This window comes from Homalodisca vitripennis, chromosome 6 (genome assembly GCF_021130785.1).
Source record: "Homalodisca vitripennis isolate AUS2020 chromosome 6, UT_GWSS_2.1, whole genome shotgun sequence".
Lineage (NCBI taxonomy): Eukaryota > Metazoa > Arthropoda > Insecta > Hemiptera > Cicadellidae > Homalodisca > Homalodisca vitripennis.
In genome coordinates this window covers 38,366,231-38,379,173 of record NC_060212.1, presented here as the reverse complement: position 1 = coordinate 38,379,173, position 12,943 = coordinate 38,366,231, and the positions used below count along the sequence as shown (strand labels likewise).

The window sequence follows — 12,943 nt, the reverse complement described above, 5'->3', positions numbered from 1 at the left end:
CATCTGTTGTTTGATCCAGATACCCATCTGGTGGCTCGTCCAGATACTCATCTGGTGGCTCGTCCAGATACTCATCTGGTGGCTCGTCCAGATACTCGTCTGGTGGCTCGTCCAGATACTCGTCTGGTGGCTCGTCCAGATACTCGTCTGGTGGCTCGTCCAGATACTCGTCTGGTGGCTCGTGCAGATACTCGTCTGGTGGCTCGTCCAGATACTCGTCTGGTGGCTCGTCCAGATACTCATCTGGTGGCTCGTCCAGATACTCGTCTGGTGGCTCGTCCAGATACTCATCTGGTGGCTCATGGTATTTGGTCTAGATACTCATCTGGTGGCTCGTCCAGATACTCATCTGGTGGCTCGTCCAGATACTCGTCTGGTGGCTCGTCCAGATACTCGTCTGGTGGCTCGTCCAGATACTCGTCTGGTGGCTCGTGCAGATAGTCGTCTGGTGGCTCGTCCAGATACTCGTCTGGTGGCTCGTCCAGATACTCATCTGGTGGCTCGTCCAGATACTCGTCTTGTGGCTCGTCCAGATACTCATCTGGTGGCTCGTCCAGATACTCATCTGGTGGCTGGTAAAAATGTACCACTTCCGTGATACACAAAATACAGTCAATGATAGTCTAACTACTTTTCTGCATTATTGTTTAGTTCATTTAATCAGTTTTAAAATGTCATTAATTAAATAAATTATCTTTTTCAGTGATCGGAGAGAAATAATAGGAATGAAATTTCTATCATAATTTAACTTGTAATTCAGGACCCTGAGTACTAGACTAAGCGAGGCTAATACTCGGCTAACAAGCGGCTTTACACTAATCGCAGGAATGTGTAACGAGAGGCCGCTGCTGCCTTCATTGTACTGCGAATTTGACTAAAATATTGTTGGGTACCGTATTTTCTTTCACAGTTCGATTCTCTAACCACTGAGGCAATGGATTGGAAAGCTTATGTTCCAATATTAAGTAAAGTAAATCCGCATGTTTTGCTTCCTGACCGTATGTTAGTAACTCGAATTTCAGTTATATTAAGAAAAGAAAGTTTATATAAATTATACTTTTAGTGTCCATATACGATGTTTTTATATCAAATGCAAATTAGTTTATATTAATCCTTTTGTGTTCTGCTTTATGGAGAAATAAGCAAAAGAATGTCATTTGTATAGTATAAATTTACTGTCCATATTAAGTATACCGATGGGTAAAACAATGATTTTTATCATTTTATATATTTAGTTTATGTGGTTTCACAATAAAAAATATAGAAACTAAAAATTATTTTTAATCCCCTCACTTTATGAAAGGAAGCATATTTGAATACTCTACTTTAGTCATTTTCAAAAAGTTTAAGCTTATTGATTCTTTTATATACCAATGTAAATATTATCTTTTATTGATAATAATTGGGTGATAACATATAAAATAAACTGCAACTATGCGAATTGGTTTGACTTTACAATGGACCATCTAGTACTGATGGTGCTTGTTAATTATGAAGTGGTCTTCATCATGAATGAATTAGTGCTTTAATTGTCCTCATTTAACATACGTAGAGTTCCAACAGATGTGCGTTATTAGTATTTAAAGTTCTAGCACTCTGAATTTTAGATGAAAATGTCACAAAATTTGTAGTTTTGATGTTTCCAAAATGTCAACACTATAGCGATATTTTTATTAACTCGTTCGTTGCTTTGTTAAATTTAGTAATCTATCTCATGTTGCGACGTTATTCACCGGTGACTCATAAAGATACATTATATCTGTGCGAATGAGACACCGGTGACTCATGAAGGTGGTGAACTGCGTCTGTTTAGTGTAAGTCAGCGCTACAGCACTCTAGGTGAAGTTGACGGAACTATCAAGATTTTGTCTACTAGGCAGCGCCACTGTGTACGCTGTTTACCTTCCTACTGCCATGACTACCATGGCAAATGCCACAAACTGGTTATATTCAGTTACACCAATACTGGATTCTTGAATAAACCTTCAAAACATGACAAATTTAAGGATCTGTACGCAACCTGGAGTCTGATGCAATCATGATGAAATCATAGCGAACATGCGAAACGTCTGTGCACGTCAGATTTCGCCGCACACGATAAATAACTGTGTAGGCAGTACATTTAATGTACCGTAAGAGGCAACCGTGACTCATACTTAATAATAATCTGTATTGCAATAATTATTAAATATAATTTTCTCCACATCTATACTCAATCAAATCTGTAAAAACTGTTAATAAACTCTCCGCAATAAAATTAAATTTTACCAATCCTAATTTCAATGTGTTATATTCTCTACAGAACAGACCTTCAAAGTGATACAGGGGTAACCTTGTATGTCTCTAACTGAGGTAACGGGATCAAATCTCGTCGAGACGAATAAAAATTAGAAAACGGTTTTGACATTTTTCAACCAAACACGTGCCATATACATTATAGCCGTAGAATTATCCACCTTAAAAAATATTTTAATATTTATCTGTCGGCCTCACTTGAGCTATACCACATACACTTCATACTTACTGGAGCAGCGGACAGGATAGAGTGTGCATATTACAATAAGTTTACATAAATAATTATTAGATATCAATTCTAGAGGGAATCGACCTATTTAGCAAACAAATTTTAGCAGAAGTATTTTTATTAACTGCTAAATAATATTTTGATCGATCATCGCTTTGTTATATTTTTATATATATTAAAATAAAATGAACCAAACATATTTTCTAAAATTAGTCGACACTTACAACATTGTAATAATTTTTCTCCCTTTTTGATATGTTTCAATTATTTTCTATTTTGAAAGCATGTGTCAGTGAGAACAGAAACTTGACTGGAAGTTTTATTGTTGTTAAAAGTTGTGAAAAAACATAAAAACAACAAAGCCTTGTTACATTAGCACATGAAAAATATTTAAGTTCAAAATAGGGAATTCTCCAGAGAGGCCGGATCCGGCTTTGTTACACGACTGACCGCTTTATTGCTGTCGCACACTTCTGGAATAATACATATAAAAAGGATTCTTTGTGTTACACCAAGATAGTTATAGCAACAACTTTGTATCTATATAACGATCAAAATTCAATTTTGTGAGGGGGGAGTGGTCATCCTATCTCTAATTGGAAGAATGTATAAAAAGAATATTACAAGTTCTATAACTATTCAGGATAGGTTACTCTTTGAATTTAAAATATTCGGTAATATCAGAGCATGCCTCTTGTAAGAATAATTCTTAACCATGTAACAGAAACTAAAACTGTTCATGTTCCTAATATAATATTAAACATTCTTAACGGAATTTGACTCCCATTTAACTTAAAAGTTCGCTCTAGGCATAAAAATGTAACCAACCGCTTCTAAGTATTCAAAATTGAGTAGTATATATCTGTATGTAACATATTAAAAAATGTACCTTAAACATGTAGAAATAATTAATCAAAATAACTTTTGCCTGAATTCTTCGTTTGATTTTCGAACAATGTATCAGACAAGGACTTGTCCCTTGAGATATATTTATTTAGATGTGAATTCCTTTCGGGTGGCTCACTGAGATATTTTAAATAAGAAATAAAATTCGATTGGTGATATTTTTACTTTCTCAAGTTTCTTCTTCATAACTTCAAACTAGGAGTTTTTTACAACCCATTTTTTTATTTGAGATGATCATAGAAAGGGTTACACTCAATCATTAATGTTTGTGCAATTTCTGACAGAAAGACGAAACTTGTATGTAGAGTGTGACGAATCAAGGATTCCTTAAAGCGTATTCAAATATGATATGCTCCTACCACTCTAAGCATATTTTAATATCAACCCTCTTTACAAGAGAAGGGTTGTATGTTTCCCTACGTTTGTTCATAATCGGATACTAAAATATAAAGATATTTCTATTTCTATGTATTGTTTTTTTTACTAAGGGTCCAAAAATAATCAGGACCAATTATATAAGAACAGATTTCATATTTAAAAATTAGTAAAAGTGACAAATTATGATGTATGATGCTTAGACTTACGAATACTTTGACAGCTAAATACTGGACACACTGTTTGTTGCCTTTATAAAAAATTGTTTTAACGTTCAAAAACAATTACTAGGGAAAAAGCTCAATAGCTCTTTGTTTGAAATTTGATATTGGCAATAGAAGGTTTTCAAAGGGTAATAGGATTTTGTACTTTTGTTATCGTTATATGATACAAAATATATAATAAAATTTTTCGAATATAGAAATCTATACTCTTCGTCAGTTGGAAACACAGTTTTGGATAAACATTTCATTGTTTTTCTTTCTTTTCTTGAGCCAGATTATTACTACACGTTCTAACTTTTACGTACTAATTGTTTTCTCAGCTGGTGAAGACGACAGATTTCAATGCTAAAAGTTTTGAAATATACATTTTGTAACATATAAAGAAAGCAAATGTTCGAAATGCCATTATCCTTTTAAGGGATTATAACATCGACGTCAAAAAGTTGTATTCATACTGAAGTGCAAGCTGGGCTAAGATATTAGGACAAAAGAAGATAGGGTATATAATTCATAGGAAAAATATTAGCTAATAATCACATTCAGATAATGCTTGTTTGGCAAACATAGGACACTTTGGTAGACTGAAAAATTTGTGACACCATTATACTCTATGCTATTGTCTTGTGACAGTTGTGTGTGATGGATAACTGTCACACTGCCACTCAATGTGGCGCTTCTAATTATTGTGCATCAGTATCTGTGTAAACCCTGTGTTGCTGTCCGAGTCATGAAAAGAGTATCCCAATAAATAATATTTCAACAAATTCATCAACTAAGTGCATTTTAGAACAATATTATTTTAGTTGTGAATGCTGCTTTATTGAAATCTAATAAATATTTGGAAGAGTATGGCTGATAAGGAATAAATATTATGCATCTTTTGGTAGTAATGAGTGAATTTTTTCATTTATGCTCCAAAAATCAAGGATCAGCCAGAGGCTTGGATTCTATAAGCTGGAGGTATTTAGATGCCAAGAGCTTGCAAAGGTTGGGAAACTCTAGGGGCCAAAACCACATTAAAGCCTTGCAAATTCATAAAACCGATCACTTACAAAGGTTTAGAAGTTCTATAAACCGAAAGCTAGTGCATGATGAAATCCTTAACAAGTTGGAAGCCTCCAATGGGAGAGATATGCCAGAGTTTCTGTATTGACAACTGATACCCGAAAATTTGAGCACGAAGGTCAGAGCCCGATTTGTTATCAACTCAGAATGATCATAAAGTACACCATTAGTTTTGTATTGGTTCAGAAGCTAAAGTGAACATTGGAGAATATTTATAGATCATGGACACCTGATAAAAAGTCTCCCGCATAAAGAAATATTGGAAAATACTGCCTCAGCATATGCATGTGAGCTTGAAAATTTTACTGAACACTAAATGTAAGCATTCTAATTAATATGTTTTACCCAATTGGCCTATAACTGGACCATAATTGGGTAATTAGGCATGATTTTTAAAGGTTCAGCCAGAAAATTAGCAATTATTACTTTAAGAATTATTAGTAACTCACATTTTCTTGTCGCTTTAATATGTGTTTTTGTTTATTTAAAATACTTATAAAGTTGATGTCTGAATTTCAACAGAGCCTATTGCTCGCTATTGATATTTTTAATGTAGTAGGTCAACGATCCTTATGGTAAGGATTGTTGTGGTGGTTCTTCTAAGACAAGAAACTGAGAAATTGCACTGTGTATTAAGAGGACCTTTGCGTTGGATGAGTAAGGCCGAAAACATAGTGGAGCGTCGAGTCAAGAGTCAAGCGGCGAGTCAAGGACCGCGTTTTTAGACCAAAGATGCAAGCGACGCTTCACAATCGTATAGTGGGGCGTCGAGTTCCGACGTCAAGCGGCGTTTGCAGTCACAAGAATGATGTCGGACAGTGAAGACGAGTTTTTGTTTGAAAACAGTGCATTAAAAGTGTTACAACTATCAAGTACAACTAGAAACTACGCTGTACACCCGGTAAATAAGGAACGACATAGATTGGGTGAATACCATCACTTATTTCCGCAACTGAAGAAATACCCTGATCGTTTTTTTCAATACACTCGAATGGATTATAGTACTTTTGAACATATTTTGAATCTCATAAGTCCCCATATGGCCTCGAAATACACAAATTTCATTCAACAGCCAATAGAACCTGCAGAGAAGTTAGTGATAACATTAAGGTAAGAACCATGTTTAACTTGTGGTTATGATTGTTTGACTTTGACTTAGTTTCAAAAATGTTAAACCAAAGGAAGTAATTGATCATTTGAATTTAAATAACATTATTTATTATTACTTTAAACACATTACAAAATAGCTTGTTATTTCACTTTGTGATGTAGGAAAATAGTTATGCTGTTAATATGGAGAATAACTATTAGCAAAATTCCAAGAATCCAAATCCAAGATAGAATTACTACCCTCATCTTGCTGTGGTAAGGGCGTAGATGTTTCAGAGTGATACACAGATCGGCTTGTAGATGATCGAGAATGTAGATTGGTGCTCTCAGATGATACAGAATGCTGATTTGTGTTAGTTGGATACGCGTATTTTATTACTAAGTTTTGAACTTCATTTCTAAAACGTAATTTATCCACACCATTGATATGTTTTATGTGGGGGAGAAGGCTTTCAAAAAATTGCAAATCTTCATCAGGTTTTTCGATGATTGTATGCCTACTTCCACGTTTTTCTTCTAGTATAGCCAATTTTTTTTCTTCAATTTGGACTAACTTAGTTAAACTGTCCTTTTTTATAGCACTTTTCTTGAAGGTGTTGGGATGTACTAAGTCATCATTCATGTCTCTATCAGTTCTCATCTCAGTAGCCTCTGTATCGTTTGGAGGCTGATTAGATGCATAGGACTCCTCAATTTGACTATTTTCAAAATCAAAGTTTTCGTCGCTTGCCATAGGAACGCCTTCCGTAGCTGCTGAGTCCAAGCACTTGTTAGGTTTGATTTTCTCTTTTAAGTTACCTGAAGTAGGTCTCGTCTTGAACTGAGATCTCAAAAAATCCAATAACATAAAATAGGGCCAATTCGACTTGTAAATGGTGTCAGCACTGGATCCCGATCGCTCCTCTTGCATTTTTCGAATTTCTTTTCTGTAGTAGTCTCTCAGGGACTTCCACTTCTGTTGTGCATCTTTCACTGAAATATAAAAAATTTATTACATTGTGTATGCGGAATCTATGATTAGGTGTGCATGATTGATAATTTGAAATGATTGACTCTAATCCAACCACATGGTCCTGTTTTCTTCGTTCAGCCTATTACGCGAATCTCAGATCGTATACTTAGTTTATTTTAAAATTACAAACATATTGGCGTTTAATACATTGTTGAATTTAACCTTTACAGAAATGACTTTACAGAAACTTCCATAGTTCGACTACCCAAAGACGTGTAGATATACACGCAGTACACATATCCGAAATTTGGGTTTTATACGGGTTGCTACCTTAATATATTATTACTCCGATGTAAAAACTAAAAATAGGGTCCCAATCAGTCAACCTATTTGGCCTACCCTAAAAGAAAGGTAAAGCCCCCTAAAATCACAAAATACGCCTACGGCCCTATGTTGTACAAAAACTCCATAGTTCGACTACCAAAGGACGTGTATATATACACGTAGGATACTTATCCAAAATTTGGGTTTTATACGGGTTACTATGTCCGTATAATAATTTTTCCCCAAAAAACCGGAAGAGGGCTTCTCGAACCAATAATAGGGCCAAATCTGAAATTTTTTCGATTGAAATCCCATCAGCTGGTTCCTCCGATGTAAAACTCGAAAATTGCGTCCTAATCGGTTAACCCATTCGGCCTGTAGACTGAACGAAAGGTCCGTTCGATGTACGTACGAAAGTACGTGACAACAATTGGGTTTTTGATGGAATCCATCATAAAATGATCTGAAACGAAAAAATACAAAACATTTTCGTGAAATTCCTATGGTAATTGACGCAACCCAAAAACCAGACGTTGCTTAGTATTCTGGTAAGCAGCACCGAATTATCTGCAATTGTACAAAAAAACAACAAATTAAATACCAAAATGTTTCTATAAAAAGGAATTTTTCTGTATATTACTATTTTTAAAATTAAACCTGTCGCTGTTAAATTATTAAGCCTAAAAATTTTTTCAATATCTATAGATTTTTCAATATTAATTTGGTTTGATTTTTCAGGTACCTAGCAACAGGAGCTTCATTCAAAAGCATATCCTTTGCCTTTAGAGTTGGGGCGTCAACAGTTAGCAAGATTGTAAAAGAAACAGCTTGTGTTTTGTGGAATGTATTGCAGCCTATACACATGCCTACTCCAACAGAAGAAAAATTCGTCCAGGCAAGCGCTGAGTTTAAGGAATTATGGAACTTCCCTAATTGTATAGGCTGTATAGATGGCAAACATGTGCGTATAATGTGCCCACCACACTCAGGTACATTATTTTTTAACTACAAAAAGTACTATTCAATAGTTTTACTAGCAATCTGTGATGCCAAATACAGATTCCTTGTCATCGATGTCGGAGGATTTGGAAAGCAGAGTGATGGAGCTACATTCAATTCATCTGATTTTTACCACTTATTGAAGAGCAAACAAATCAATATCCCGGCTAATAATTGTTTACCTGGAACTGATGTAAACATGCCTTTTGTTTTTCTAGCCGATGAGGCATTCCCCTTATCAGCGCATGTACTCACACCTTACAGCTCAGAAAATCTAAACATAGAAAAATGCCTTTTTAATAAAAGACATTCCAGGGCTCGTAAAAGTATTGAATGCACGTTCGGCATTCTCAACTCAAAATGGCGATTACTGTCAAAATGTATTGAAACAAGTCATTACACTGCTGATTGTTTGGTTAAAGCGGTTTGCATTCTACAAAACACCATAATTGACAGAGAGGGCTTTGAGAGACATCTAACAGAAGTCGAAACTGATCAACCAAAGAACATTCAAATTCCAAGAAGACCACGGCAAAGAGGTCGTCAGTCGTCTGAGGCTCTTCTTATTCGGGAAACTTTTACAATTTATTTTAAAGAAAATCCTATCCATTTTCCAAACTATTAGGTATAATTATGTCTTTAACATTACTACTTGTAGCAGTTATTTTAAAAAACAGTAACTGCATAGTGCACTGAAATAACAAATGAAAAGAAATTAAAACTGTTACTGTTATAATTGTAACCGTAGGTTATGCTTAATAAAACAATTATTTTGATACGTACCTGAACAGTTATTTTCCTGTCCCACCTCCTTCCACAGCTTGTCGAGGACATACCTATTATGGTGATTAGCCAGTTGCTGGTTCCAAATGGACTCACGAGATCGTACTGACAAAACAAAAGATTCTACGTCCATTTTTTAGGTTAATGAACACGCGCTGTCAACTGTGAAATCCAGGAGTCAACTGAAGCAGCGCTTCAAAAGAAATCGTTGGTGAATTCCCGAGCGGCGAGACAAGATTCATGTCTATGCATGAAGTGCTGCTAGGCGCGTCACTATGTGCTGGTCAACCTAACTATACGGTGGATTTAATGAAGCGCTGCTTGACTCGCCGCTTGACTCTTGACTCGACGCTCCACTATGTTTTCGGCCTAAGGTTTGGGCAAGCTGCCGCTCCTGGACATCCATAGTGTTGCCAAGATGCAGTTATGCAGTACACGTCAGTTTTTTTATGTCATTAGTGTAGGTTCAACAGGAAGGTATAAACCAGAAGTGAGCCCTCCCAGTTATAAGGGAAGTCTGACGTGGTTTAAATAACCCAACGTAAGATACCTTACTTAAAGTGATGTGATGGCTGATATATAAATAACAAAATACTTATAATCCACATTTCTGAAAGTATACCCATTGGGCTGAACACTTACAAATGAATTGCATGTGGAGAGTAGTCTTATCAAGAAATTAGACTTAATTAATTGTTTGATTAAAGCGTGATAACATAAACTGTACTCTTTTGTTTAATAATAAGTAAATGTGTAATCATAATAGTTATTATTTTGCCATTAGTCCGTAAGTTTTGATCTGTAAACGAAGTTGATTCCATTCATATTTTGTAATTTTAGGGAAATTTAATAGCTAATGGTCAACCAATCAGTTTAAAACACACTCTATCTATTTGAATATAGTAATAGAGTATTAACGTAAGAATAAGTATAACGTTGTACGTTTTACAATTGGCCAACGAATCCTGGTAATAAATTCTCCGCCAGTAAACAAAATAAACCTTAGAATGGTTTGTGAACAAAACAACAATCTCAGAGAATAAACCTCAGTGAAAACAGGGTTGCCAATTTTCCGCGTGAGCGGGAGTGGAAACTCAGTTGTGACAATCAAATAAAAGCTGATATGTGACCTTCGCTTGTGAGAACAATTCGGTTTTCCCCACAAAAGCTACTTTATACTGTGCCCTGAAATTAAACTGTCACTTTCAGGTTTATTGTTACTATTTTAGCTTAGTTTTATTGAAGCTAATCACAGAGTTTGTTATAAGACCTCTTATAAATAAGTAACAAACTTCTGAACATGTCTCTGCTTACCGAGAAGCTATAAATATTATATTAATGGAAACAATGTGCAAAATACAGACTTGCTGTTCAATGTGGTGCATAAGGTTGTTACACTGAATGAGCCAAGCTACCTTATTGAGAAGACCTCGTATGTTTGTTTGTATATTGGTCTTGTTGTTAAGTGCTCTTGGTTATGTGCAACCACTTCGCTTGGTTTAACTTTCATCAGTGTGGACTTCATTCTGATGGTGTACCAGTCAGGATTTGTTTGAGTTACGACATACCACACATTACGATTTCCAATTTAGTTTTGTGTGTGGCATATTTGTACTGTCACAAGTTTTAATTTTAATTTTGTTTTGCATTTTTTTAAATCTTATATATTATTATAAGGTATTAGACACCTTTAATAGAAGGTATATTCGAGTCTCCAAAACTAAGGATTCTCTTTCTGTAAAGTATAATGATATGCTTAAACACATTATCCTCTCAAAATATCCATCGTCAGTAACAAACAAAAGGCCAACTCTCTGTTTTAAGTTTTAGTATTTTATGGAGACGTAATCTTAAAAAAGATCTTAAGAACAGAAAATAATAAAACACATTATAATACACTGTACAAAAATGAGTTCGTATAAATAACCGTCGTTATTAAATGCATTTTTCAGGTAATGGAATTCGAAGAAAAATATTAATAAACGGAAATTCCTCACAAAAGAAAACATGCGTCGTTACATAAACATATATATATATATATATTGTTTTTGAGTTTATTGTATGTTTCATACTATTTTACAGTACGATGCAAAGAATGTATAAATACATCGGTTTAATTAGTTAAGTATTATTGTTACAAACTAGTTTGTTTATGAAAGTAAAAGTATTATTAAAAAAAGAGGTTACGAATAATTTTATTCAATTTTAGAAAAATCGTATTTTATTTATTTATAATTTCAGTACTTTTCAAAGATTTTTCATTATAATATTCTGTAATGTATAAGCTTTATTATTCCTTTTATTAATATAAAATTTACAGCGCCGCTATTATAGGAGTACTGCAAATTAAGTGACAAAGCTTACAAAACAAACTTTTTAAATTAGTTAGCGAAGCGCAGATTATATAAAGATTATTTTGGTTGTACTTATATCAACCGACTTTCCGTCTTAGAAATATTGCACATGGAAGAATTCCTTATAGTATTAAATTATAAATCAATCTGTACGCTTCCAAACATTAATCATTGGGATTATAACTTCAGTCAATATTAAAGAAGTTTCCGAACTCTGAAAATTCTTGCCCTTTAGAAACTAGGTTAGTTTCCTAGAAATTCCCAGTCTTTAGCATAGTGAGGTGTCCGAGAGTTCTCAGACTTTATAAGCGTAGAATATCTGGGAGGTCCCTAGAAGTGTAAGATATTTTGAGTTCAATCTTATTGGATGCTCAGGGTATCAAAGAGTTCTTGATCCCTAGAAGTGTAAGATCTTTGTGAGTTCAATCTTATAAGATGCTCAGGGTATCTAGGAGTTCTTGATCCCTAGAAGTGTAAGATCTTTGTGAGTTCAATCTTATAAGATGCTCAGGGTATCTAGGAGTTCTTGATCCCTAGAAGTGTAAGATCTTTGTGAGTTCAATCTTATTAGATGCTCAGGGTATCTAGGAGTTCTTGGTCCCTAGAAGTGTAAGATCTCTGTGAGTTCCAGCTTATTAGATGCTCAGGGTATTTAGGAGTTCTTGGTCCCTAGAAGTGTAAGATCTTTCTGAGTTCAATCCTATTAGATGCTCAGGGTATCTAGGAGTTCTTGATCCCTAGAAGTGTAAGATTTTTGTGAGTTCAATCTTATTAGATGCTCAGGGTATCTAGGAGTTCTTCATCCCTAGAAGAGTAAGATCTATGTGAGTTCAATCTTATTAGATGCTCAGGGTATCTAGGATTTTTTGGTCCCTAGAAGTGTAAGATCTCTGTGAGTTCCAGCTTATTAGAAGCTTAGGATATCTGGGAGTTCCTCGTCCCTATAAGTGTAAGATCTCTGTGAGGTCCAGCTTATTAGAAGCTTAGGATATCTGGGGGTTCCTCGTCCCTACAAGTGTAAGACCGTTGTGAGTTCCAGCTTATTAGAAACGGAAGGACTCTGGAATTCCAGAGGGGAAGTAATGAGTGCAATATGTTATCATAGAAACAGCTGTAACCGAGGTAGAGGTTTTCCATCTTCCTTTATACTCTTTAACTAGAACACTTATGAACCATACAAATTTAATAAGTGAAACCGGTACATCGCCGCTCGCACACCCCACAGCAACCATCAGGGAAGCGCGCGCCCATGGTGGCGAACGGGATGCCGGATCAAAACCAACTAGGTAAAATAAGAACACCGTGGTCAGTATACTCATGTTCATTC

At 35.1% G+C, this 12,943-nt stretch overlaps 1 protein-coding gene across 1 annotated transcript; it reads right to left on the bottom strand.

Moving 5' to 3' along the window:
• Window positions 1-299: 299 nt before the first annotated feature.
• Window positions 300-9,395, bottom strand: LOC124365351 (protein stu1-like). The gene is made up of 3 exons (XM_046821327.1): window positions 9,263-9,395; window positions 6,812-7,176; window positions 300-572 (listed from the first exon to the last, which is right to left on the bottom strand). The coding sequence occupies exons 1-3, from the start codon at window positions 9,393-9,395 to the stop codon at window positions 300-302; spliced, it is 771 nt and encodes a 256-aa protein (XP_046677283.1).
• Between the last annotated feature and the right edge of the window lie 3,548 nt (window positions 9,396-12,943).

Coding starts and splice junctions, on each gene's coding strand:
- LOC124365351 (XM_046821327.1), bottom strand. CDS start 9,395: ATGGACGTAGAATCTTTTGTTTTGTCAGTACGATCTCGTGAGTCCATT. Junction 7,177..9,262: donor ACAGGAAAATAACTGTTCAG/GTACGTATCAAA, acceptor TTTATATTTCAG/TGAAAGATGCACAACAGAAG. Junction 573..6,811: donor GAGACATGAATGATGACTTA/GTACATCCCAAC, acceptor CATTTTTACCAG/CCACCAGATGAGTATCTGGA.